The sequence below is a fragment of the Lutra lutra genome, chromosome 6 (assembly GCF_902655055.1).
Source record: "Lutra lutra chromosome 6, mLutLut1.2, whole genome shotgun sequence".
Taxonomy (NCBI): Eukaryota; Metazoa; Chordata; class Mammalia; order Carnivora; family Mustelidae; genus Lutra; species Lutra lutra.
This window is the reverse complement of record NC_062283.1, coordinates 64,025,840-64,051,394: the sequence shown is the minus strand read 5'-3', so window position 1 is coordinate 64,051,394 and position 25,555 is coordinate 64,025,840. Positions and strand designations below refer to the sequence as shown.

Below are 25,555 nucleotides of genomic sequence, written 5' to 3'. Positions count from 1 at the left end.
CAGTGCTTGATGTACAGGTGATTCATCACTAACTGAGATCCAGCCTCACTCCAGCCTTCCCATGTCTGGCTCCAGCAACTTCCTGCTGCCTAACAACCATGAGGGAGGTCTTGGGGATGGGAGGGCCAGGGATCAGGAAAAGAAGGGACTGGAGAAGAGAAGACCAGAAAGAAGAGGGCGTGCAAAAGAACCAGGAAGGAAGTGGGCCCTGGAGCCCAGGCCTGACATGAAATGTGATTTGGAACAGAGTATGAAAGCCACAGGAAAATGTGGGACACCTACTCCATGGGCCCAGCCAGACACCACATATAATAATGAACATAGAAAAACTCTCTCTTATCATCTCCCCTTATCACCTCTGCCATTAGGGATGGTGCCAAGAAAGAAAGAAAGGGAGGGAGGGAGGGAGGGAGGGAGGGAGAGAGAGAGAAAGAAAGAAAGAAAGATGAGAAAAAGAGGGAAGAAGGAAGGAAGGAAGGAAGGAAGGGAGGGAGGGAGGGAGGGAGAAAATTAGGACACATTAGAAAACTGGGGGGATCCAAGATACATGTCAGAAATTCCCGGTTAAAGATGCTTCCTAGGTGGTAGCTATTTCCAGTGTTGAGGCGACTTTACCTTTGATTTTCCTCCTCCACATCCCATCTCATCCTCCTGTGCCAGCAGCTGAGACCCCAAACCCTATGCCTTCAAATTTCCCCAGGGAAGGAATGTTTCCCTTGCTCAGCACAGAGTTCAGAAGGCATCCTCAGGGACAAAGAAGAAGGGAGCTGGGAGGAGGGAGGAAAGCTGGGGACTCAGCCCTCTGGGAGGAGGAGATGGCCCCCGGGGAGTGAGAGTGCCACCTAGTTCCATTTCCTATCCAAGTCCCACCCCACCTCCCTTGCCCCGACCTCACTGCCCCTCCAGTCAAGGAAGACACTTTTCCTGCCCAGGTTCTAGAACCCCAGGCTGATACCTTCAGGGCACCAACTCGCTCTGAGGTGTGTCAGGCTTTCATTTTTTTTTTTTTTAAACTCTGCTCTAAAGTATCAGATCATAATAAAAATCAAATCAACAAGCATTTACTGTGCAGCTACTATGCAAAAAACACCGTGCTGGGTGCAACAGGAAATTCCAAAACGACTACAATTGTCAGCCACTGACCTCAGTGTGTTATGTAGTTGGAAAGATGAGGCATAAATGATTAAACAGTTAACAACACAATAGAATGTGTTCGAAGTTTCTAGGTGCTTATTAAATAAAAGTTAGCCAACAACACATTGTAACATCCACAGGAGTGCCAAAGAGGAGAGAGAAGGAGGTGTCAGCAGGCCCATGGGTAATCAAGGAACAACAACCCAGCTCCAATCTACCCTGTGTGGACACTAAGGAGAAGCCCGAGTGACTTCTCTTCTTTCCCACCTCTCTGCCAGACCCTCCTTTCTCTCAGAAGAAACATACTAAGCACCTTGCTTCAGGAGTTCAGACCAGAAAGTACCAGAATTGGGATTAAAATCCTAGGGTCTTCACAAGGAGGGAAATCTTGGGGTAGCTCCAGAAGGATGAAGGGAGAGGGGTTCTTTCCTCTGTGCATGCTCCTTGGCTTTTCCTTGTCCCCAGGCATACCTCCTCTTCCATGGAAGGCTGGGTGCCTGCATAGGGGAGGCAGAAGGGCACTGGGTGGGTGTGCTCTACCCTCTCCCCCATCTTTAGGTGTGTCCTGCTATCTCCCTTCATGGAAATCCCTCCACAGAGAACTCTCACTTGACCCAAAGACGCTGTGTTCTAATTGATGGGAAATTGTTCATTGCTTGTCAAGTTATAATTCATTTCCTGATCCTTAATGACTGATTTTTTCCACCAACCAGCCTAGAGTCCCATGCCCACCACCCCATGGACCAAACCTGAGTCTCTGAGTCCCAAGAAATGACTGCAGGGGACCATGCATATATCTCCCAGGACCCAGGCACCCAGCCAACCTGGGACCAAGCAGGGCAACTGAGCCCCACCCCCAGTCCTGAGAGAGCCTTCCGCCCCATAGCTCCCCCCTCACCACACACACACAGCTCCCCACAGTGCATGGTCCTCTACTCCGGGCAATATGGTAACCTGATAAGCTTCCCCCAGGGCTAAGAGCCCCCCTTAAAAGGGGGGCATCTAGAGAGTGTCTTGAGGGTTCCTGGCACAGTTCATTAAGATATCAACCCTTAATGAAGTATTTCTTTGTTTAAATCATCATTTATCTTGGGGAACAGGGGCCTTTGTGGCCAAGGAAAAGGCTATCCCCTTACAATCCCTCTACCACCTCCACCCAACACAGCCCCCCCACCCCACCCAGGGGTCTGTCAGAGTCTGAAAGACTGGGAAGCAGGGTGGGGAAGAGCATTTGGGAAATGGGGAGGGGAGAAGATTCCAGAGTGGAAGAATCACAGGGGGAAAGGGGGACAACTTGATTGAGCAGGAAGCAAAGGAGGAGAGAGAAACAGAGACCTGGGGTGGGAGGGGTGGGAAGGTGCACACAGAAGGAAGCCCACTACAGTGTGACCACAATAGCCAAAGTTCAGAAACAACCCAACTGTCCATCACAGGGAGGCTGGGCAAAGAAACCAGGGCACTCTGATGCAGTACAATGCTCTCCACCAGCCTTTTCAATGATTGACCTAGAGATACATGTAGCAAGCCTAAATTAATCTCCCCAGCATGAAATAAACACCAAGAACAAAAAGTAAAAGCAAGGAGCAAAAAGATACCTTCTATTTAAAATTTCAAGACACCCAAGTGACAACTTACTTGGAGGACTACCTACCAGCTGCAAGAAACTGGCTGCCTCTGGCATGGGGATGTTGGAGAAAGTGGAAGGAATAGGGAGAGGTCCTCAACCGTATCAGCAACAATGTTGATGCTTATACAGCAGCTCAATTAATTTCACAAAGGGAACACACTCTTGCAACCAACTCCCAAATTCAAAACTCAGAACATTCCCAGACCCCCCAGGAGCCTCCTCTTACTCTCTTTCAGTCATGCCCCCTAAGGTCCAATGCTAGAACCAGTTTTTTGTTTTGTTTTTGTTTTTAAGATTTAAGTTTTTATTTGATAGAGAGAGAGATCAAAAGTAGGCAGGCAGGGGCAGGGTGGGGGAAAGCAGGGTCCCCGCTGAAGAGAGAGCCTGATGCAGGGCTAGATCCCAAGACCCTGAGATCATGACCTGAGCTGAGCAGAGGCTTAACTCACTGAGCCACCCAGGTTCCAGGTGCCCCTGGAATCAGTTTTTGAATTTCAGAGAAATGGAATCTTACTGGGTGCTTTCTCGTGTCGTGAGTTTATGCTCAACATTGCGTGTGTGAGATTTCTCCATGTTGCTGTGCATGGCAACGGTTGGTCCATTCTCATTGCCAAGTACTAGCTCTTGTACACGAAGACCATGATTTGTTCCCTTTTTGCACTGCTCATGGCTATTCTGCATGGTGCTGTGGAGAACATTCCAGTGTATGTCTTCTGGTGAACACACATATGTCTGAGTTTTAGGACTGGAGCTGCTGTGTTATGCTGGAAAGTTCTATTCCTTAATAAGGCCAAAACAAAGGAGGAAAGAGGAGGACAAAAAAAGTAAGAGTCAAACCATCAGATGAATGGAAATATAAACCATCTGAGCCTAGATGTATGGGATTGAGGAGACTAATGTTTTTGGACCCCCCCCCCATACCTCCCGAGTGTCAGACCTGGAAGGAGGAATAAGCTCACCCAGTAGCTCACTTTCCCCCACCACAGGGCAGCAGCTGACCCTGGCGAGGGGCCTACGGAGCAGGAAGACCTGGGAGCGCTTCCTGGATACACCACCTCCTAGCTCTGTGACCTGGAGCAAGTTGCCTGACCCCTCTGAGCATCAGGTTCCCCATCACAAATAAGAAGAGCGACCATGTCTAGGGCGATAAAGCTCAAAGACCCATGAGAGTCAAGTGCCTGGAGCAGAGCAAGCTGAATAAATATCGGCTGCATTTGTGTGTAGGGTCTGCATTTTTGTGAGGTCAGTTTTCCTCATTTTTAGGTGAGGAAACCAGGGTTTACAAAAGGGAATGGGAGCATGTCTGGAAAACTAGATGATTTGCCAGTGCTTTTTCCTGCCAGCCACCTAAGGAGCCATTCTCCCAGTGTTGTGGAAGAGGAAAGTCAGGCTCAGACAGCATGTAACTTGCCCAGGTCACACTGCTGGTAAAGGTAAGAGGCTAAAGCTCAACCCAGGGCTGCCTCATGCCAGCCCCTGTGACAATGGCCTTCCCAGCAGGGCTAGGCCATGGGCTCTCATTCTCCCCATAGTTAATACCCCGGCCCCTTTGAAGGGGATCCTCCTGCCAATTCCGGGTCACCTCCACCTCGGGAGCCAAGGGCCACTCTTAAACCTTCTCACAAAGCCCTTGTACCAAAAGGAAGATCTTCGGAGGGGCTGAATTGATTTTGGGGTGTTTGTTTGGTACCTTTCTTTGGTGAGGCCTTGTTTTCCTCACCAAAATGCGATTTTTAGGTGAGGATAAGACAGGGTCTTTTGCCTCTCTTATACCCCCCTACTGTGACTCATAGGGTGCTGGAAACTGAGCTGGCTTGAAGATGACCTGTAACCTAAAATGAAAGCCAAAGCATTTCCCAGGGAACCCCCTTTGGGCAAGAGAGCCCCTGTGGGAGGTGCAGAGGGCCGCTGCAGGAAGGTGACAGGGAAAGGACTGGGGGGGGGGGGGGCGCTGCTGAGAGTCAGCCAGAAAAGAGATGGACGAGCTTGTTCCACCTCCCCTCTGCAAAAATCCCTTCTTTTGTACTAAAAGTCCACCCTGAGCCTCTGCAGGAAGGATGGGCAGGAGGTCTGAGGGGCATGGCCACGGCCCGGTTGGACTGACACAAGGACCAGCCAGCTCCAGGCCAGGCCCGGACCTGTCCACCCCGCCCGACTCCCATCAGAGCTGACTCTCCATGGAAGCTAAACTGGATCACGTGGCCAAGGGCCTCCTTTCTCCCAAACCGCACTCCTCCTCAGGTAAGCTACTAGCAGAGCTGCTTTAGAAACTTTCGTGATGTTCTTCCCCCTCCTCACTGAAGTGGCTCTGGTCAGAATCCTGCTTCACCACTTACCAGCTCTGTAAGCCCGGGCAAATGGCTCAATCTTCGTGTGCCTCAGCTTTCTTTTCTGTGAAATGGACATACTGGTACTCTCCACCTCATCAGGTTCTTGTGAAGATGAAGTATGGCATCTGCCTGGCCTGAACCTTAGCTTTGTTATTTCTTACTGCTACTGGTATTACTATCCTGGGAGGGACACTGTGGAGAGTCACATAAATGCCACTTAGACTCCTCCCTACAATTTCCCACCTAGATACCTGAAGGGTTCCAGAAGGATCTAATTTTGTCTGTCATACCCACCTAGTAGGGCAAAAACAGAGGATCCAGGCCTGGATGGGGTATCACTAACCGTACAACTACTTTTGACTATTTGTACCCCCAGAAAAGGGATGGAATAACTGATGAAAACTGACCCAAAAGGGAGCCTCCTCTCCTAGGTTCCTGTCCTTCCAAATCCTATTGGAAAGACCTCTTCCAAGAGATCCTTCTCTCTCCAGGCAACAGGCCTGACTCACGCTAAGCACCCCCAGCTCACACTCCACGGGGGCACCAACGTGTCTGCCGCTTCTCCTCCTACCTCAGGTGCTCTGGCCAGAAAAGCTTTCAGGAGCCACTGCCTTCCTGCCCTCCTCCCACAGCAGGGCCCTCAGGGTATTCCTTGAAGATCTGGGGCAGGGGGTGTCTTTCACTTCTCCCCACCTGTAACACACAGAGACAGACAGATGTTTTGGAAGTGGAGGTTTTATTCAGTTTTCCACGGGCGTCTGCTACCAACATACCCCTCCGCCTTGGAACTCGGGCCTTTCCCCATCCCGACTCCCCCATCCCGACTCCCCCACCCCCGCCTCCGCCCCAACCCAACCCAACCCACGCCACTGCCACCACCACTATCCCTCCCAGCCCCCAGGCAAAGACATTGAGTTTTGTTTGCAATCCGATTTGTCCGGATAATTGCCTCGACTTTGCACTTCGCTTTGCCCGCGTGTATCCGGCTTTGGGCCCCTTCTTCACCGGTTCGCAGAGCACTTTCTGGGAAATTCCCCTTCCGGTAAGGGAGTCAGCGCGCGCCCGGGGTAAGGGTTCACAATTCCCAGAAGAAGCCTCCCCACCTCCCCCACCCCCGATTCAGAAAGCTCACCCCCAGCCCCCACGCAGTGGGGATCAGGAGAGAAGCAAGGAAGGACTCGGGCCCGACACCGGCTCCGGGATCAGGGCCCCCGGCCACTCCCCGCGCCGAGCGCAGCCCGCCGGGAACCAATGAACCGTGTGGGAGCAGGGCTCGGCCGTACCTCCAGACTCCGGGGAAAAGCTGGGGTTTGCAGAGCGCGCCACAGAATTCGCGAGGGCAGGGAGAATCCCTGGGGTCTCTCCACCTCCCCTTTCTCAGGTCCGCAGCCCCGTGTCTTCTTCCCAAGTCCCCACTTTTCTTCCCCTAAAGTTCGGTCCACGTGGTCTTCTCTCGCTCGCCGCGGCGGCCTGGCCCGGTGAAAGCGGCTGCACCTGCTTTAGGCGAATTATGGTAGCGCTAGAAGTTGGTCTCCCCTCCCTCCACCGCTCGCTCGCTCGCTCCCTCCTCCCCGGCTCTCTCCGCGCGCTCCCTCCTTCCCTTTCCAGCCCGCGTCCCCCGCCCCCTCCCGCCCCGCCCGCGCGCTGCCCGCTCGCAGCCACTCGCATTCCGGGCTCAGTCGCAGCCCCTCGGAGTCCGGAGCCGGCCGCCCCTGCGGACCGGACAGCGCGACCGGCGGCCGGGACGGAGCCCCCAGCCCGCGAGGAGGGCGCGGCGCAGGCGGCGGCGGCGCGGCGGGGAGGAGCCCGGGCCGGAACCAGGGCTGGGCCGGGGGCGGGGACGCCGGGGTCCCGGAGCCCCGGAGCCGGAGCGAGCGAACAAGCGTCGCGGGAGCACCGGGAAGGAGGAGCACCGCCGCCGGAGCGAGCCGAGCTACCCACAAAGTGCGATGCCCCAGCGGGGCTAGGGCGCGCGGCGGCCGGCGCGGCGCGGCGCGGAGGGAGGACGCCCGGGAGCTGCGCGGCGCCGGGAGGCGCGGAGGGGCAGCCCCAGCGGGCGGCGGCGGGCCCGGGCTGCGACCCGAGCGAGCCCCATGCCCCGCGCGGGCTGACGGGCCGGAGCCCGCACGGAGCGGCCGGGCCGGACAGGTAGGTGGCGGGCCGAGCCCGGGGACGCGGGTGGGGGCTGGGCCGGCTCCCAGACCAACTCCCTAGCTCGCGCACTCTCTCGGCCGCTCGCTGGCTCACTTTGTGTTTGCAAACTGCCCGCCGGAGCCGCGCCGGGCGCCGGGAGGAGCCGGGCCCAGGCCGGCGCACTTTGTTCCAGCCGGGGCCGGCAGCGGCGCCCTGACCCCGCGCCGCCACCACACCCCGCCCCCGGCCTGGGCCCCCACGGCCCACAGCCGCCTTGGGAACAGGTGGGGGCTACGGCGGGGCGGCGGGAGGTGGGGGCAGCCGGAGGTCGGCGGGGAGGGGGGGTTGGAAAGGCTACTGAGGCCCGCCCTTCCCCCAGAATCTGGGCCCCGCCCCCTCCCGGCCTGGCGGCAGGGAGTGGGGTGTAAGGGGGCGCGACCCCCCCAACCCGGCCCCCGCCCGAGTCAAACAAAGAGTACTTCTCGGCCCGGACTTTCCTGAGCTGGGGAGGGAAGTGGTGGCGCGAGCTCCCCCAACCCAACCCCAGTCTGTCCAGGATTCCCCAAGAAGCGCCGGAGGCAGATTGGGGGCGGAGGGGGGGGGACAGTGGTCTCACCCGCCGCGTCGCCTCTGGTGAGAAGGGGACTTGTTTTGCTGGGCTCGCGCCTTGGAGGTTCCGGGGCCAGTCAACCCGGTCCCCCCACGGCTCGGCCAGCTCGCAGATAGAGCGGAAAACTTCTTGGGGACTTAAGAGCGTCTGGAAACGGCGCCTGTGCTGGAGGGCGGGGGACGGACCCGGCGGATACCTTTATTCACCGCATTTGGGGAGAGCCACCCCCACCCCCAACCGCCTCACCACGTTGGGGGGGGAAGGGTGGGCAGCAGCAGGGTTCCGAGGCCCCCAGGGAAGAGGGTTCCCGAGTAACCAAGCAGGACGCCCCTCAGACTGCCGACCCCAGTGTCTCCTCCCGACGGCCCCCCACGGACACCTCTCTGACCGGCAGTCACCCCGGCGGCGCTCCGACCCCGCGCTCCGCGTGAACGCCAGACTAACTTGGGGCTGAGCCCGGGCAAAGCCTGTGGCGCTAGAATGTGGGGCGTCTTGAGCGACCCGGAGACCCGGCCTCCCCGGCAAAGGACCGTGTGATTTCGCGGGACGCGGATTCTGAGACAGAGGCCCTAACGGCTGCGGATGCCTTCCTACAACTGGGGCGACCTCGTGAACACGGCCGCGTCCCTCCCGGACCCTCTAGGTTGTAGGGAAGATGATATGGGAACAAGGAGACCCTGAGCCTATAGAGCGCCCGGCTCAAACCTTGGCAGTCCAGCTTCTCTTGTCAACCCCGCATGGCAGATTATCTCGCTCCCTCCGCGCCTGGGGTTTAAGGCGTCTGGAGATCACCTTGTTTCTCGCACCCCAACACCGGATCTCCCTGCAGATTGGCCGCGGAGTCTGGAGCAGGGGTTCAGATGGGGGGATGAAAGAGCAAACCCGAGTCTGAAGCTGTCATCCTTGCGGTTCCTAAGAAAGCCCAGGAGCATTTTGGCCAATGCGGGGTTTTTACAGCATCTTCATCCCCCTTTTCAAGCACTGCCTGGATTGTCCCAGGGCGAGCTGTGTTGGGTCTGGGATTGAGGGCCCTGGGAGTAAAGCTTGAAGGACAGCAGGGGTTGGAGCCAGAGACTGGCCAGGGTGCCCCCATCTCCCACGCAGAAAGAAGGTGCAACAGGACCGCTAAAAGGCCTGCAGCAGTGGGAGGGTCTGACCAGTCCCACCTGAGAGCGCAGTGGATAACCCAGACTCGACACTGAGAATGTGAACCCATGAACCCAGAAACTCACTTTCAGCAGAAAACCAGGACTAAACGATTCTAGCGGCAGGCATTTTAAGCCCCTGATTCCTGGTGAGCCAGCGGGTGGTCACAGGGGCGGGAAAGGCAGGGATGGCCACATCTCAGCTGCCCAAATGAGAGACACACTTGCTTCAGACAGCCCTTGCCTCAGACAGTCCCCACACAAACAGGCAGAAAATTGCTTCGGGGAATGGGAGGTCTGCAGGCTTGTTTTGTTTTGTTTTGTTTTAAACTTGAGAAACTTTGTCTTGCCTGGGTTCTGGGGTTCTTTGTCACCTGGCAGGCTGGAGGAAGGGCCCGGGACTGCTGTAGGCACCTGGATGGCTGGCTTGCTCTGGCTGCTTTAGATCTGAGCCTCTCAAAAGCGGGGGATGTGCCTCGGGAAGGGGGGGCGGGGAGCACTCCCTGTCTGGTGTTGCTCCCACTTTTGTCAGCCAGGCAAGGTAGCATGGGGAGGAGAGGGTGCTGTGGGGGCACAGTCCCCCAAACATACCCAGGACCCCAGTAGGATGGGACTCTGCTCCCAGACCCTCAGCCTACTACCTTACCCTGGTCCCCAACCTTAGGGGAGACCATGGGAACCGTCCCTCTTGGCACTAAGCCATTGGGTGTCTGGGTGGGGTTTTCTATCCTTCTCCCAGTCCTGGGCAGGTTTCCCAGGAGTTATGGAGTTGGGGAACCCCTGAGCCCTGGGGAGAGAAAGGCCTGACACCAACGCTGGGGAATGCCAGGGGTAGGGCAGGTTGGGCCCTTCTCCAACCTAGACACTTATACCCCCACCCCTTTCCCCTGCCTTTGGCCAGAAACTTCCTTTCTGGCTGCCAGCAGGTAGGTCCCTTCTTGCCAGGAATGTGCATATCCTGCTGGGCCCCTACTCCAAACACACTTCTTCCTTGGGGTGGGGGTGGGAGAAGGCAGTGGGACTTGGGGGGGGGCTTCCTTTGATCCAGTAATTCCCCCAAGTGTTTGCTGAGCCCCTGCTCTGTGTGGGCAGGTCCCCTGCAGGGCACTAGAGAGCCCAAGCAAGAGGCTCTGATCCTCCTGTTGCCCAGGTAGGAGAGACAGACAAGATGTCACATCAGGGAGAAGAGAGTGGGAGCAGGGTGTCTGTTTCAGAGGGAGAAGTGTGAGCTGTGGCGGAAAGGACAGGTCATCTCTAGAAGGCCCTGGTGCTCTGCCATACCTGGCCTGGCCGTACCCTCTCTCCCGACATCCTAACCCTTCTCTGTGCCCCTGCCTTGGTAGTTTGCCTGTCTTTCCAGCTGAAATGCAAACCCCGCACGTCTATCCCCAGCGCAATGACTTCACTTTCCTGATAGCACAAAGCACGCAAAATAAGAATTTCTTCTACCCACGGAGTTCCACACAGCATCTCTTCATGATCTTTCAACTCTCCCAGCTTCCCCAGAACCAAGGCCCAGCAGGTGCTACTTTTGACAGGATTCCACCGGCCAAAGTAGTTTCCTTGGACTTGGTTCCAGAACTCCGGAGCCCAGGGCAAGGAACTGGGCCAGCCCAAGGCAGAACATGGGTTAGGGTGGAAAAGGCTTTGGACCCCGCCAGCCATGATGGGACTCCAGGGGAACTTAATTAAGCTCTTGGAACCTCAGTTTTCCTCTGTGTAAAATGGGTCAATAATAACCATCTTAGAGAGTCCATTTGGGAGTTGAATGTAAGGTACCTAGCGCTGACCGAGGAGTGGTTTTTATTATGGGACTCTGAGCATTGCCAGGACGCACGCTGGACTGAATGTTGGAAATGCTTGTGTTTGAACTTCCATTTCACGAGCTGGGGGAAATGAAGCCCAGAGAGAAGAAGCAACTTGTCTGAGGTTACACAGCCGGTCAGTGGGAGAGCTACGGCTAAAATGTGGGGCTCCTAACTCCCAGTACAACCAGCTGGGCTTGAGCCTCTGCTGTGGGGAAGGGAGAAAGGAGGGGACAGAAGGGCTTCTCAGCTCCTGCCCTCGCTCCTTTACAGTACAGACTCAGGCCTGGGCTGTCCCCTCGGCACTCCCGGTAAGAAGGCTGTGTTTTCTCCTCCTGCCTTCCCTTTAAGGGAGGGTCTAGGTTCAGAACCTGGCATTTCCCACCTCCACATGACCCTGGAATGATGCAGTCATATGTTACCCCCCCAACACACACACACACACACACACACCCCACCCTTTTAAGATGCTCATGGAGACAAAAGAAAATGCAAGGGATAATTCCCCCGAGTGTAGAGGAGGAAAATGGCTGGCACCACCTCCAGAAAGGGAGACTTCTGGGGTTTGGAACCCCAACCTACACAGTCTTATGGAAGAGAGAAGTTCAGCCGCCAGTCTTAGATCACTTCGGGACCTACCTGTGGATGGATCATCTCAAAGAAGCAAAAAAATACTCGACTTCAGCCTAAAGTTCCTGGCTTTTTCAGCATTGCCTTCCTGGATTCTCCATGGGAATGGATCCCTTCACCCAGTCCCGCCATGGGTGATTTTGGAATCACAGCAGGAACCCTTTACTTCCAAGCCCTATGGCTGCGCATGCAGTGGTCTGGTGAGATGGCACCCAGTGGGCCCCTCACGGAGCCTAGACTCAGGGCACGCCTGCCTGAGCTAGAAATGGAGAGCTCCCAGCAGGGAAAGTGCACGCATCAAAATGTCCTGTGCCTCAAGGGGGCCACCCAGGCCTGGGCATTGCGGATGTTCTTCCTTTCCTTGATCCCCATCCCAGGCCTCCTCCTTTCGGGTCTTTGCCAGGCTGTCCCTCACTCCAGTGCAGCCCAGCACCCTCTCCCCACCCTGGCCAGAGCCATGCAGCCTGTGCCCAGAATCCTGGTAGCTCTGCTGACCTCAGAGGTCCCAGTCCTCTACCCACTTGGAGCCTCCAGAGCTGGGGCCTGAGGCGCACTGGGCTCATTGGTAGCGCTGGATAGAGGTAGCTGGGGTTTTCTCCCACTCCCAGCTGATTCCGATGAAACCTGACCTGGGCTGCCTTACAAAATGGGGGCAGGGTGGGTAGGGACGAGATGGTGGGTTTTCCTCACACATAAGGGTGGAATGTGTGGAATAGCGACCCTTTGGCAATTGTTCAAGGTAGTCAGGGTCAGCAGGTGGAAGTTACCTAGAATTCTCACCAGCAGTAGAGGAGGGACAAAGGACAGCAACTTAAGGGCAGAGTGACTTGGAATGGAGACCAGGAGGACTGCTGTCCAAGCCAAAAACATTGTGGAGCGCTTAGTGTGTGCTGTGGCAAACATGAGGGTTGAGGGAAGAGGTTTAATAAGAGGTGACTCGATTGCAACTTGGACAATCAGAAATGGAGCAAACACCACAGGGCTGATATTTCAGATAGCCCTGGAAGCAGGGCTCTGGTGTGACGCTGGGGGGACGTGGCAACAGGATGCCTCTGCTGGCCTGGGAGGGTCCTCAGGAGGTCTGTGCTGTGTGAAGGGAAACTGGGGGGCAGTGGGCGAGTGGGCTCCCATTCTGGGTTCCTCAACCCGATGAGCTCCCTCGAATTGAGTTGCGCAGTTCTGGAGCCCACACTTCCAGGAGACCCAGGCTGAAAGAAATTGGTCCCAAAAAAGGGTAGCGGTGTACTTCCTGCTTTCCTTCAGGGGTTCCTGGGCCAGATGTGCATCTGCACCCTGCAAGGAAGGGCATGACGTCTGGGGAGAATTTTGGGTAGAGATTGAACGGCGGGATTTGGCGGGATTTGCGGGAGACCCAGGGAGCAGCGGCAGCTGTAAGCGTCTGGGGAGCAAAGCTCTCAGCGTGGAGAAGCTCCCTATCTTCTCAAGGCTTCCCATATCACTGGATCGGAGCAGGAAGTGCTTGCGAAGGTCGGATCTTAAGAATGCAGAGTTGGTCGACTTAGGGGAAGCCCCCAGAATCTCCCCCCTGGAGAGCCAGGGCTACTGGCCTTCCCTCCGAGCTCAGCGCACTTGCCGTGGGTTGCTTGCCTCGCCAGCATTGCCCGGAGCTTCTTCGAGCGCATCCGTGCAAGTTGCAGGAAGCTCCTTAATCTCTGAGCTCCAGGATGCTGCATCAGGGCCAGAGCGCCCAAGACACAGCCTGGGACTCGGGACCCACTCTGCCCAGTGCCCTGAGGTCTAGAAAATGTTGAAAGAGGGGGCTGCTGGTCCTTTAGCCAGCGGGAGGGCCGCCTCCTCCCCGAGGGCTACACTCCTCTCACTTGGGGCGGACATCGCAGGTCTGGGTGATAAACAAGGTCTGGATTCACTGACCAGGGTCACCGGTACGCCCACTGCTACCAACTTCCTAATCCCGTGTAAGACCTTAGGCATGGCCCACTTCTTTCTGGGCCAAGGTTTTCCTAACTGCACAACTGGGAACACCGGCAGTCTCTTCTCCCGGGCTTCTCCCGGCCGAAGCTCCCGGTTGGGCATCAGGCGAGAGGAGAACCGGAAGGTCTCCGCACACTCTCCCTTTGTTCACCGCGGCGGGAGCCTCCTGCCTCCGCGGCTCCTTCCCGAAAGGGGCGCTGTGGAGTGCGGGGCAGGCGGCCTGCGGCCCAGGCAAGGTTCCTCCCTTCCCAATTAGGCAGCGGAGCCTGATTAAAAGGGGGTGCTGCCCGCCCCCTCCTGCCCGATCTCCATCGACGAGATTTCCCTTCATCAGAATCTCACATCCTCCAGAAATTAATTTGATGCCTCTTGTTATCAATTAATTGAATCTCGTTGGGAGAGAGAGCTCAGCGAGGCGGGCGGTGGCTTGGCCCTGGTGTGCCGCTGGTCTGCCGCTGGTCTGCCCTCCCCCTCTCATCAGGACAGCCTCACCCCCTCCCCATTTCTCTGTTTCTGCCTTGCTCATAATTCCACTTATTTTCTAAAATAAAGCCACCGCTGTGAATCCTTTTGCCCAGTTTGGCTTGGATGGGTACCCATGGACGGGGCACTGCCTGGGATTCACCCTTCCTGAGCTGAGGAGGGGGCCATGTGGGGGTTCCTCTCCCCTGGGCCCTCTTCCGTCCCTCTGTAAATCAACAGAACCTCAGCCTTGGGGAATTTGGCCCTGACCCTGACCCTGTGTACTCCAGGAGCTGCTTGTGAGAAACTTGGAGAGGAGGACTGGGGGAGGGAGAGCTAGGGACAGACGGCAAGGAGCCTCCCCCACTAGACACACACACCCTAGTTGGAGGAGGCGATACTAGAGGGCCAGGCTAGGGGCCTGTCAGCCAGCAGGATTTTGTCCTTGTGAAAGTTTCATCTATTTTAGAGGAGGTGATTAGGACCTGTTGCCCCTGCCAGGGCTGATCTGCTCAGTGAAGGGGCAGCGGGCACAGATGTGTGGTACCTCCTAGCCACCCAAGAGCAAAGTTGGGCATCTGCAGGAACAAGAAGGTAAATGAGAGATGAAGGAGAAAGGTTCTAGAAGACATCCCAATCTGGGAGGGGGATGTGGCATGTACAGGGTACAACTAAGTGGTTACCAGACCCTGACTTGGGAGCTGTGCCTTGCTGTTCCACATACCTTCCCTTGTCCTGCTCCTCAGGACAGCCCTGGGAGATTGTCCAGGTGATGATCTGTATTACTCTCAATTAATGGCGAGGGACCCAGGCCTGGAGAGGTCATGTAACTTGCCCTGGGTCACACAGCTAACTGAAACGTGCTTCTCTGGAATGCTGGCCATAAGGGCTGAGGTCACAAATTGACCAACTTCACCCCTTAGGAGTTTTGTTGACGCACACAAAGCTTATTACAAGGGTACGTTTCACACAGATATCCCCACTTTGGCTTCTTTTGAAACACCCAGACCCCATCACTCTCAGCCTGCATTTCTGCGTGTGGTAAGGACACACTCAGATTGAGTGTCCTGCGCTCCTCACCTGGCCTCCTAGGTGACGGGCCTAGCCCCCGAGGGCATTTTGGGTAGTAATTCTGTCTTGGAGAGTTCACCTGTCCTCTGTACTCTCCAAGGAGGAACTGGGGGAAGGGGGATGGCCTGAGAGACTCTTCAAGGCCTTTACTAGAGCTCAAAGAAGACCTTTAAGGACACCGCGACCCCAGGTGAATTCCCACACACTGTTCAAAACTGGTGAATTGTCCCGTTTCTGACCACGGAGGGGATTATAGGGTTTTGTGTCTCCAGGAGCCTGTCCTAAGCTGAAAGCAGCCCATCCCTGCCCGGGTGAGCCTCTCTGTGAAAGTCATCATCAGCCTCTTACCTGTCTCCCAAACTTACTTACTTTTTGTGGGGGAGGGGAAAGACTTTCTCCCAAGAATAAAACCTCACATGGCAACAAGAGAGGAACTGGGCAGAAGTCACCTTTCTGAAACTCATTTTGGAACAGGGCAAGAGGGGGAAGGATGCTGATGCTTGTATATTCAGATGTGGGTGTGTTCTGGATGCCCCTTGAGTTGGTCCCCAAGATCCCTGTAAATGCCACACGTGAACATCATCAGGGAGACAGAGAGAGGGCCCAGGGCTGGTCAGGGGCAGGTGGGGCAGGAAGCAGTCAGGGACCCCAGGAAGGGCCAGACCCCATGGTGTGTCCCAGGCTGGCTGAAGCCCCTCCTTTGCTCACGGGAGCCCCCTGGTGCCAAGGGCACTCCCAGAACCAGGCTCCAGATGGCCACTCAAGCCCTGGATGAGTCGCCCCTACCCCTTAACCAGCGGGGGCCCCCCCACATAACACGTCACTATTTAATTAGCCGTCTCTGATTAACCAAACTTGGCATTCGGCTTCTCTTGCCCTCATCTTTCCCAGCTCCGAATCAATGGCTTTGATATGCTAATTAGGGAGTAATTTAATTTCAAAAGGCCGCAATTAACAAGGGTGTTGTGGACATGCTGTAGTTAAGCGGAGTAATCTAATTTGCATTAGTAACAAGCAGGGACTAATTAGAAGCTTAATTAGACACTTAGATGGCTCTTATGTTTACTTTCTTAATGAGATGGAGTGGGATCTTTGGTTCTCTTTCCTTTTTCTTTCTTTCTTTTTTTTTTTTTTAATTGTTAATTCTTCCTCTTGGTGTGGTTCTAGGAAGGAGTGTTGAGGGAGGCCACCTTGCTAGGGCCTGGTGGGAGCATTTCAGGGCCTGAGTGGGTGGAAAGGAAACTGGCGGTGGGGGGCAGTGGTGAGGAAAGGTTCAGATTCCAGGGAGATTCCAGAATGACTGCCCTCCGAGCCTTAATGACCTCTGAGGTGGAATTCAGGAGAAGAGCACTGATTTGGGAGTCAGGAGAGCTGTAGGGTTTCTGTTGGGCTCAGCCTCCTAGCAGCCAGGTGACCTTGTCAAGTCAGTAAGCATCCTCAAAGTGTCCTTCCCTCTTTATCTGTCAAATGAACACCAGGTTGTGTGTAGAAGAGTGGAGGGGACAGGGTATGGGAAAGGGATTCAGGGACTCTGTGAGTAGAATGGTTGTTATTAAAATAAAATATAGTCACAAACTGTGTGCCCAGGCTTCTCTTCCTTGTGACTCAGCTTAGAAGTCACCTCCCACCAGAAGAGCCTTCCCAGAGTGTCCACATTCCCTCTAGGCACCCACAGCCAGCCCCCCAGTGTCAATGTAACATAACATTTGTAAAGTTGTGCACCATAAAGAGTAGAGGCTCTCAACCCTGGCTGCAATTGAAGTGTAAGATTTTATTTTTTTATTTACTTGAGAGAGAGAGGGAAGGAGCACTAGTGGGAGGAAGAGCAGAAGCAGAGGGAGAAGATGACTGCCCGCTGAACAGGGAGCCCCCCCCATGCAGGGCTCAATCCCAGGACCCTGAGATCATGACCCAAGCTGAAGGCAGACGCTTAACCTGCTGAGGCACCCAGGCGCCGGCTGCAAGTGACGTTTAGGATACTTGGACAAGATTTTTAAATTATCCATGCCTGGGTCCTACTCCCCAGAGTCCAATTTATTTGACGCAGGGTGCAGCCTACGTATTGGGTATTTTTCTTAACACTGTGTTTGCCTGGGTGTCTGTCTTTCTCTTCCACCAACCTGTTAGCCTCCCAACAGCAGGGGCTGTGTTTTGTTCCCTCTTTATGCCCACAGCCCTGTCTGTGTTCGGTATTAGTTGCAGGCAGAGGCCCACGAGCCTGCTGTGTACCCTCTAAACTCACCCAGGTTTGACAGGGTCTATAGCGTTGCTTTTTGAAAGCCTTATGCAGGATCTGAGAATCTTCTGGAAACAGACCTGAGGAGAATGGAGGGAAAATGCTAAAAAGGTGAGGGGCTCATGAGTCCTCGAGGATGTGGGTACATTGCCGAGTGGAGGATAAAATTGGTGCAAATTTTATGGACATCAATTAGGGAATAAATGTATTAACAGCCTTAAAATTACACAGTTCTAAAAAAAAACAAAACAAAACAAAACAAAAACACGGTTCTACCTAAACATGTATCTTAAGCAAATAGTTAGAAAGGTAGAAAGGTCGAGTATTGCTTTCCTATAAGGGTGTTTATTGCAGCATCATAGTTAAAAAAAAAAAAAGTATAGTCTGGATGTCCAACTGTAGGGGATTGGTTAAATAAATTCTGGAACATGCAGCCCATTTGAGCAACTATGTGACCACTAAAAACTGTTGCTTAAAATATTTGATGTCATGTGGAAATGGTTATGATAGTAAGTGGTGAGTGGAAAAATAGGAAAGTTCAAACCATGTACAGATTATGACCCCAATTTCACTTTTTAAATGTTTATATGCTGAAGAGAGTGAAAATGAACTGACTGGAAGGGGGTGGATCCCAAAGGCTAGCTTTCTGGGTGGCACAATTATGGGTATTACTTTTTTTTCTTTATACTTTTTTTTTCTCTTCAAAATTTTCTACCAAGGTGTCTGTTACTTTTAAGATTAAAAAATGGAGTTACTTGAAACTTGGGAGAGAACTTGAAGCAGCACAGGATGGTGGTTCACCTTCCAAATCAGGGACTTACTGTCACCTTTTGTTTATTTATTTATTTATTTATTTATTTATTTATTTATTTTTAAATGACGTTATTTATTTATTTGAGAGACTGGAGAGCACATGTGTTCTGGGGGCAGAGGGGCAGAGGGAGAAGCAGGCAGCCTGCTGAGCAAGGAGCCCCACACAGCTCCAACCCCATACCCTGAGATCATGACCTGAGCCGAAGGCAGACGCTTAACTGACTGAGTCACCCAGGCATCCTTGTTGCCACCTTTTAGAGAGGCATGTCCTCACCCTGCCACTTGCCCTAAGTTCCTCAGGCCCTGAAATTTTGTGTGGAAAGGTCTTGAATGGTCCCTAACATCGGGGCGTGTGCCTGCTAATGTGTCATTTCGGGAGAATCTTGGGAGTACAGAGGGAAGCCTAGGGTGCCTGCCTCTGACCCACACAAAGGAGAGTCCCAAAGTACAGGGACAACATGGGTTTAGAGAGGGATTAAGCTTTTTCTGGAACTCAAGAGAGCCCCATCTACTGGGACAAGACACTGTAGGCATAATCAGAAAGCCAGATACGATGTGACTCACCCTGCTCTGGTTTAGGGACTCACTTTGGAGCTAGAGACATCCTAACCCGTGGGTCCTGCCTCACTTTCTGCAAATGCTGAACCAAGGGCTGTGATGAGAGGATAATAGGATCACAAACCCTCGCCCACTCAGAGTTGAGGTGTAGCAGGACTTTCTGGGCCCCCGTAATCATAGTAACCGCCCTTCTCTGAATGGCTTTTTCATGCAGTGTATTCTGTTTGCAATCACGGCAACCCTGAAAGGAAGGTTTATTGGTATTAGTCCCATAAGACAAATAAGGTCACCAAGGCTCAGTCTGGTGACCTCACTGCTCAGTGCTCTCCATACAGAGATAAGAGACCAGAAATTGGTCCCCAGGTAGGATGGCAAATGAGTGTGGCTGGCTAAGGAGGGCCAAGGCCAAAAGTAGCTGCTACCCAAACCCTCGCCTCTTCCGGTAGCCTGAGTCAGTGTTCCTTTGGGGCCTGAGCTCCACCTTTGGAGGACAGGTTGGGAAGCATTCTTCTGTTACTTGTGATGTCAGTGCTTATTGCTCTGGAAAGCCCTCTGCTTTATGTCCCTGACACAGGTAAGACCTGATAGCAGGACAGCTAGAAAGATAGGGAAAGTAAATAGGAAATATAATGCGTCTTCGTGCTCTGTTCTCTCTGGCACCCACATCTTTTTATGGAATCTAGCAATGTGTCCATTTCAAAGACTTTTAGCTCTGGAAAAGTCTGAAAGCAGCAACCTCTCATAAAATATGGGCCTTTGCCTGTGCTGTTTGCCCTGAATTCAGTGTACATTTTACCTGGCCAGCATCTAATCACCTTTCATCTCTGAACATAAATGCCATTTCCTCGAAGAGAAGGCCTTCCCTGCACTCCCACCCCCACCCCCCATTAAGTTAGAGTCCCCTGCTTATTCCCTGTACTCACATTTGATGGAACCTACTTTCTTTATGTGAGCTTATCTACTTATTTGTGTCCTTATTTATCATCTGCCTCCCCTCACGGGAACCATGAGCTCCAGCACTTAGGGCCTGGGCCCTGTTCTGCTCGGGTCTGCCCACACACACAGCCTGGCTCACTGTACATGCTTAAGTTTCCGGGGGACCAGTGAATGGATGAGGGTCACTGCTGGTGCTATACACTCTTGGCTGTCCACTGGAGGAGAAAGAAGCATGACTTCGTTCACGGCCAAAACTCTACTAGTGGCTAAATTTTCAAAAAGACAATGCCAGATTTACCCAGTGAAAAGGGGTTGGGGTGAACAGGACCCCCCCCCCCCCATTATTATAAATTACCCTCAAAGTATCTAGGGCACTGCTGCACTGGTTTGTTCAAGATTTGGAAACCAGCAGAGGGTAGGGACCAAATTCCGGTGTCTTGCAGTCCTGCAAGATAGATCCTCAGGGTTTGTCTTTGGTTTTTTTTGTTTTTTGTTTTTTGTTTTTAAGATTTTATTTATTTGACAGATCACAAGCAGACAGAGAGGCAGGCAGAGAGACAGAGGGGGAAGCAGGCTCCCTGCTGAGCAGAGAGCCTGATGTGGGGGCTCAATCCCAGGACCCCGAGATCATGACCTAGGCCAAAGGCAGAGGCTTAACGCACTGAGCCACCCAGGCTCCCCCTCCCCGCTTTTTTTTAAAGTAAGCTCCGTGCCCACTGTGAGACTTGAATTCACCACCCTGAGATCAAGAGTTGCATGCTTTACCAACCAGGCTAGCTAGGCGCCACCCCCCACCTCCCTGTTGTCTGTCTTAATCAGGCACTAAATCCATGTTGAATGAATAAATGGCCTTGGACATGGATCATCTCATTTTGGCCACGAGGCAGCTCATAAACTAAAGTCAGTGGTCATCACTGAGGAGACCTGTGGTCTTGATGAGCAGCACTAACATCACTTGGGAACTTTTTAGAAAAGAAGATTCTCAGACCTACTGAATCAGAAACTCCAGGCCTCAGGCCCAGCAGTCTGTGTTCTGACAAGCCCTCCAAGGGCATTCTGATGCATTCAAGTTTGAGATCCTCTGGCTTAAGGTTTCGGCCCATTTTGTTCTCCCTTTGACAAAAGCTTCATCTGTCTTTTTTTGCAGTTGGCTTCCTGAGCTTTCTTGGAAGTCGACAGGGCTATACTATTATACTATATATTATATGTATATTATAATATATATATATTATAAATATATAATCTAGTTTCCCCCATCATGCAGAGGAGAAAAGGGGGTAATGAACTTGGGCCCAAGTGCCCCGGCAAGTTGGTGACAGACCGGGGGTTAGATGCCACGTTTCCCAACTTTAAGGCTCAGGTTCTCGGCTCTTTCCCCGACCGAGATTGTGCGTTTGCGGAGGGCTGGAAACTGTGACTACTTGTTTCAACTTGAACCAACCACCCTTGCTGCGGGTGCGGGTTACCTGTGGTCACGCCCCCACGGGCCTTGCTCTGGTTAGAGCTGGGGTGCAGCAGCTGTCCTGCTGCGCTGCGTGCACGTGTGCGCTAGGGGCTGCCCCGCCCCCCCCCCCCCCCCCCCCCCGAGGGTAAACTCCGGGCATCCATCAGTCTGTTAATTGCGCTAATTAGAGATCGCGGAGGTGTTAATTGGAAAACCCTGGTATTGTGCCTGTTTGGGGAAGAAAACGTCAATAAAAATTAATTGATGAGTTGGCAGGGCGGGCGGCGCGGGTTCACGGCGAGGCGCAGGGTGTCGTGGCAAATGTTACGGCTCAGATTAAGCGATTGTTAATTAAAAAGCTACGGTAATTAATACTCCCTAGACCATATGTGCCCGCGGAAAAGGCACAAAGGTTTCTCGGCGTGTGGGGCTCCCCGCCCTTCCTCTCACCCAAAACACCCTAGTCCTTGGGTTCTCCTTTTAGCCTCAAGATGGGTAGAACTCGTCACTTCTGTCCTGGGAGGGGACCAGACCCACCAGGAAAGTTACTAGGAGGCGTCCCCTGTGGCATGCCCACCAGGGTTCTTCGAAGGGCCAGGAGCCTCAGGGGAAGTGGGAGCCCCCGGTGGCCCCACAGCCTCCCCCAGAGCGGAAGAGGAGGCTGCGGCTTTGACCCAGCTTCCTTCCTTTCTTTCGAAGGCGTCTGCGGGAACTTTGGGGCCTGGCTCAAGGCTCTGAGGTGCCCTGAGTCCCCAAGGGGTTCCCTGAGAGATGGGAGACTGGGGACCTGCCTAAAGATGGGACTAGAGCCCGAGAGAAATCCTTGACCACCTAAAACAATTTGGCCTCAGACACTTTCACTTGTCCCCAAGAGGTGGTAGAAGAGGGGTCAGGAAAGGCCGGGGTGGGTGCGGGATGAGGGCCTCAATTTTAGCGAATCCTAGAAAGACCTAATTCCCCCCTCCTGACATGCTGTATAAAGGAAGAAAGGCCAGCCAGGTGACTTGGGCAAGGGGTAGTGACTTGCCCAAAGTCACACAGCTGGCCCTTGAAACCAGATGGTCTCTTTCCTGGAGCTCTCTTCTTCTCCAGGTGTCAGCTGCTCTTTTCTAGGGAAATGGATGACTGGGGGAGGAGTGTGTGGTGAGAGGGGGAGGGGCAGGAGTGAAGGGAGGAGAAAGGTCTTGGAGGGTGCCCCTCCACCCTGGTCCCAGAGGAAGCAGCTAAGGTCCACATAAGGTGGATCCCTTGGGCAAGGGACCACAGCCGTGACTCTGATGGGCCATCAGGGGCTCCAACCGGCCACTAGAACACTGTGGCTTCATGTGCACATGCTGGACTAGGGAGTTTTACTCCTGGAAATTTCCAAGACCAAAAAGACTTCCAGGACCACCCCTTCATGTAGAGATGGGGAAACTGAGGCCCAAAGGAGGAAGATAGAGGATTCACAGCTGGTCGTGGCTGAGCCCAGGCCCCTGCCTTCTCCTAGCCAGGGTCCAGGTTCTCAGGGCACTGCTATCAAGGCCTGCCTCCAGCACCACCAACTCCCCCCCCCACCCCCCGGGGCCTGCCTGCCCCAGCCCCCAGAGTCTGCACACCCACAAGGTAGAGGACACCCCATTGCTATCGCAACACCCAGTGGAGAGATGGGCAGGAGGCGTGAGGCTACTGGTGTGCTCATCCTCAGAGGGCAGATGTCCTGGGGCAGGGAAGGTGCGGGTGTGGAGATGCCTGGGAAGATATGCAGGTTTGGGTGCGTGTTGGTGGGCGGGTGGGAGCAACGAAGGAGGTGAAAGCCCCAGGAGAGGGCAGAGCATGCCACATGGGAATTAATGCCATTCATACACCCTGCGGAAATGACTTTTCAAATGCATATAATCTCAAGCATGCAAATGAGAGGCTTGCTTCACCCTGTTTAATATGAATGATCGGCCCTTGAATAGCTATTATTACACGCCACATTGCAGCAATTATGTTGTACACTGGGTGTCGCTCTGTACCCCCCCATAAAAAGACAGAAAAGAAAGGGACACCTCTGTTTGCAGCCTCATTCCTTTCTTCTCCCTTTTTCCAAACTTGCTGTCTGATCTACAACTTTATGGTGTGTGTGTGAGTGTTGGAAGGGGAGGCACTCTCCCTTACCCCAGGGAAGGAACTGCTGGATTCTCTTTCCTTTCTCCTGTGCACACACAGGCACCCCTGAGGCTCTGGTCTTTGTCCCCTGGGGCCCAGGAGTTCTCAGATCTCAGAAAAGCTAGACTTGGAATCAAGGCAGGCAGCTGCTCTCCACCCCCAGCAGGGCCAGGGTTGGGGGAGAGGGAGCAGAGTGGGCCCCTGCTATCTCCCCATCCCCCTTATGTGTAGCTGAGCCCCAGGCCTGAGTGGGGGAAGGTGCTCTGTAGGCTGCTGCCAGGGATCAGGGTGGGTGGCTTGGAGGAGGGGGCTGGGGCCCTGTGCTCTGACGGGTGGAGGATGGCGCCCACCCCATTCATCATTTGGCAGCCACTGGCCCTCGGGCTGACATGGCCATTAAGGCCTGGGCCCAAGTGCTCAATCTCTTCCGAACCATCACCCCCAACCTCACCCTCGCCCTGGCCCACCTCCTCTTGGAACTCAGGAGTGGGAGCAGCAGCTGGGGGGTGGGCGGTGGAGGGACAAGCCCTTGGAAACACACAGACACGCACAAACATGGGATACCCTAGCAGCATACGGTCACCCAGGAGGCCACACAGATCAATCCATTACGACAAAGATACCTAGAGTCACAGACGGAGAGGGGCACAGGAGCAGCGATGTGGCACATGTGACCGTTGGGCTCCCCATGGACCCTTAACACCTCTCTGTCCCCGTCATGCACCAGACCCTCACACTCCTCCCAACAGAAACAGCAAGTTTTGGCCCAGTCAAGGCAGGGGAAAAGAGTTCTTCCAGAGTGAAGGGAGAGAATTTCCCTGGCAGGAGGGAGATGCTCTTGGGAGCGGCCACCTTGGGGAAGGAACTAGGGAAATGATTCAGCCTCTCTGGTCTGCTCAATCACTGCCTATTGGGAGACCCTGCGATCCTGGGTCTGCCTAGGCCAAAAGGGGATCAGAAAGGGAAGAAAGAACGAACACTGGCTACCTTCCTAGGTCCCTTGATCTCTGCGTGATTTGGGCCAAGTCTTGGGCTTCCCAAAGCCTTAGAGTCCTCACCCTTACAAATAAGGCAGGTGGAGAAGGCATGGATCGGAGCTTACCTGCTGCAAGGTGGTTTTACACGCCCTGTTTTACTTACTCCTCGCAGGACTCCAAGAGGCTAAGATTAACTGCTCTACTACTGACAAGGAAACCAAAGTTTGGGGAGTTTTGTTTTTTTTTTTTTTTAAGTTAATTTATTTAAGTAATCTGTGCACCCAACATGGGGCTCATACTCATGACCCAGAGATCAAAAGTCACATGCTCTTCTGACTGAGCCAGCCAGATGCCCTGAGGTTTAGGGAGTTTAAGACTCTGTCAAAGATCAGTGGTGGGTGCGGTGCAAAAACAATGAATACTGTTACGCTGAAAAGAAATAAAAAATTAAAAAAAAAAAAAAAAAGATCAGTGGTGGGTATCAGCCAGGTCCCTTTTGACTGCGATGCATGTTCCTGTCAAGGGGCTGTGGCTTCGGGGATAGCTGGGAAATGGGGACACTCCAGACTTGGAGAGCAGCGGGGTATACTAAAGGCCCCCATTTGCATCACAGTATGTGTGTTTGTGCATGCATGTGCGCGCGCGCGCACGCACACACACACACACACACACACACGCCCATCCCCCCTCTTCTCCCAGCAGATGTTGGGCCCTCCTTGAGTGATAGAAGGAATCTCAGGCCTTCTCCTGGCTACCTTTGACCGTTGCAAACATACCCTCTCTTTCTGGGAATGCTTCCACCCCTGGAGAAGCAGCTGGGGAGGGAGGGGAGGGCACAAGATTCAGGCCTTGACCCTTTGCCCTGAACTGTCTGGACCCTCAGTTTTTCCATCTGTAAAATATGGATGATAATAACTATCTCTCATCATCTTTGTGAGAAGGAATCATGGTGCTAATAGAAATAGTAAATGTTATGGAGTGTCTGCTTTTGGCCAGGGATTTAGAATGGCAGGTCAGAGAAGTGGAACCACTGGCTGCCTCCACCACCCAGCTCCAGGCCCATTTGAGTGGCTCCCAGTAGGTGCTGGGCAAAGGACAATCACATTTGTGGGACAAGTGTGGATTAGAGCCTTTCTGGGTCCCAGGGGAGGAGACCCTGTAAGGAGGCCCTGCCCTGGGGAAGTCTCTGTCTGTGGGGAACACACACAGAGGTCATTACTAGTTTGGGGGGGGGGGCGCTCAGCAATATGTTTGGTCCCAGTGAATAGCTCCTCCGTGCTTTGCTATCCTGGCGGGATGATATCCTAGCGGCATGCTAGCTTCCCCAATGTCCTAGCCTGGAGGGAGAGGCCAACACGAGGCCCGGGGGTGGAGGGGGGCGTGGGGGGATGGGATTCCCTACCTCACCCTCCCCAGGAGCAAGGGTGAAGACATCACCTCCTCCCCTTACCGGCCAAAGTCTCCTCGAAGTCCGGAAAATGTGGGGGAGGAGGGCAGTGGGGCAGCCTCAGCTTCAGTCTGGAGCTGCCCCTTCCCCCAGCCTAGGGAGAGGATGACA

General features: G+C 54.1%; 2 protein-coding genes across 7 annotated transcripts in view; both read left to right on the top strand.

Moving 5' to 3' along the window:
- The first annotated feature begins 4,938 nt into the window (after window positions 1–4,938).
- On the top strand, window positions 4,939–8,265 carry LOC125101607 (translation initiation factor IF-2-like). The gene is made up of 4 exons (XM_047731997.1): window positions 4,939–5,002; window positions 6,750–7,239; window positions 7,418–7,508; window positions 8,098–8,265. Exons 1-4 carry the CDS (start codon window positions 4,939–4,941, stop codon window positions 8,263–8,265), a joined length of 813 nt encoding a protein of 270 aa, XP_047587953.1.
- FOXP4 (forkhead box P4) overlaps window positions 6,783–25,555 on the top strand; it is a 51,295-nt gene continuing 32,522 nt past the window's right edge. For all 6 annotated transcript variants that reach the window (XM_047733112.1, XM_047733115.1, XM_047733111.1 and 3 more), the window contains exon 1: window positions 6,783–7,239. The gene's annotated coding sequence lies outside the window, so the exon portion shown is untranslated. The remainder of the gene's footprint in view (window positions 7,240–25,555) is intronic.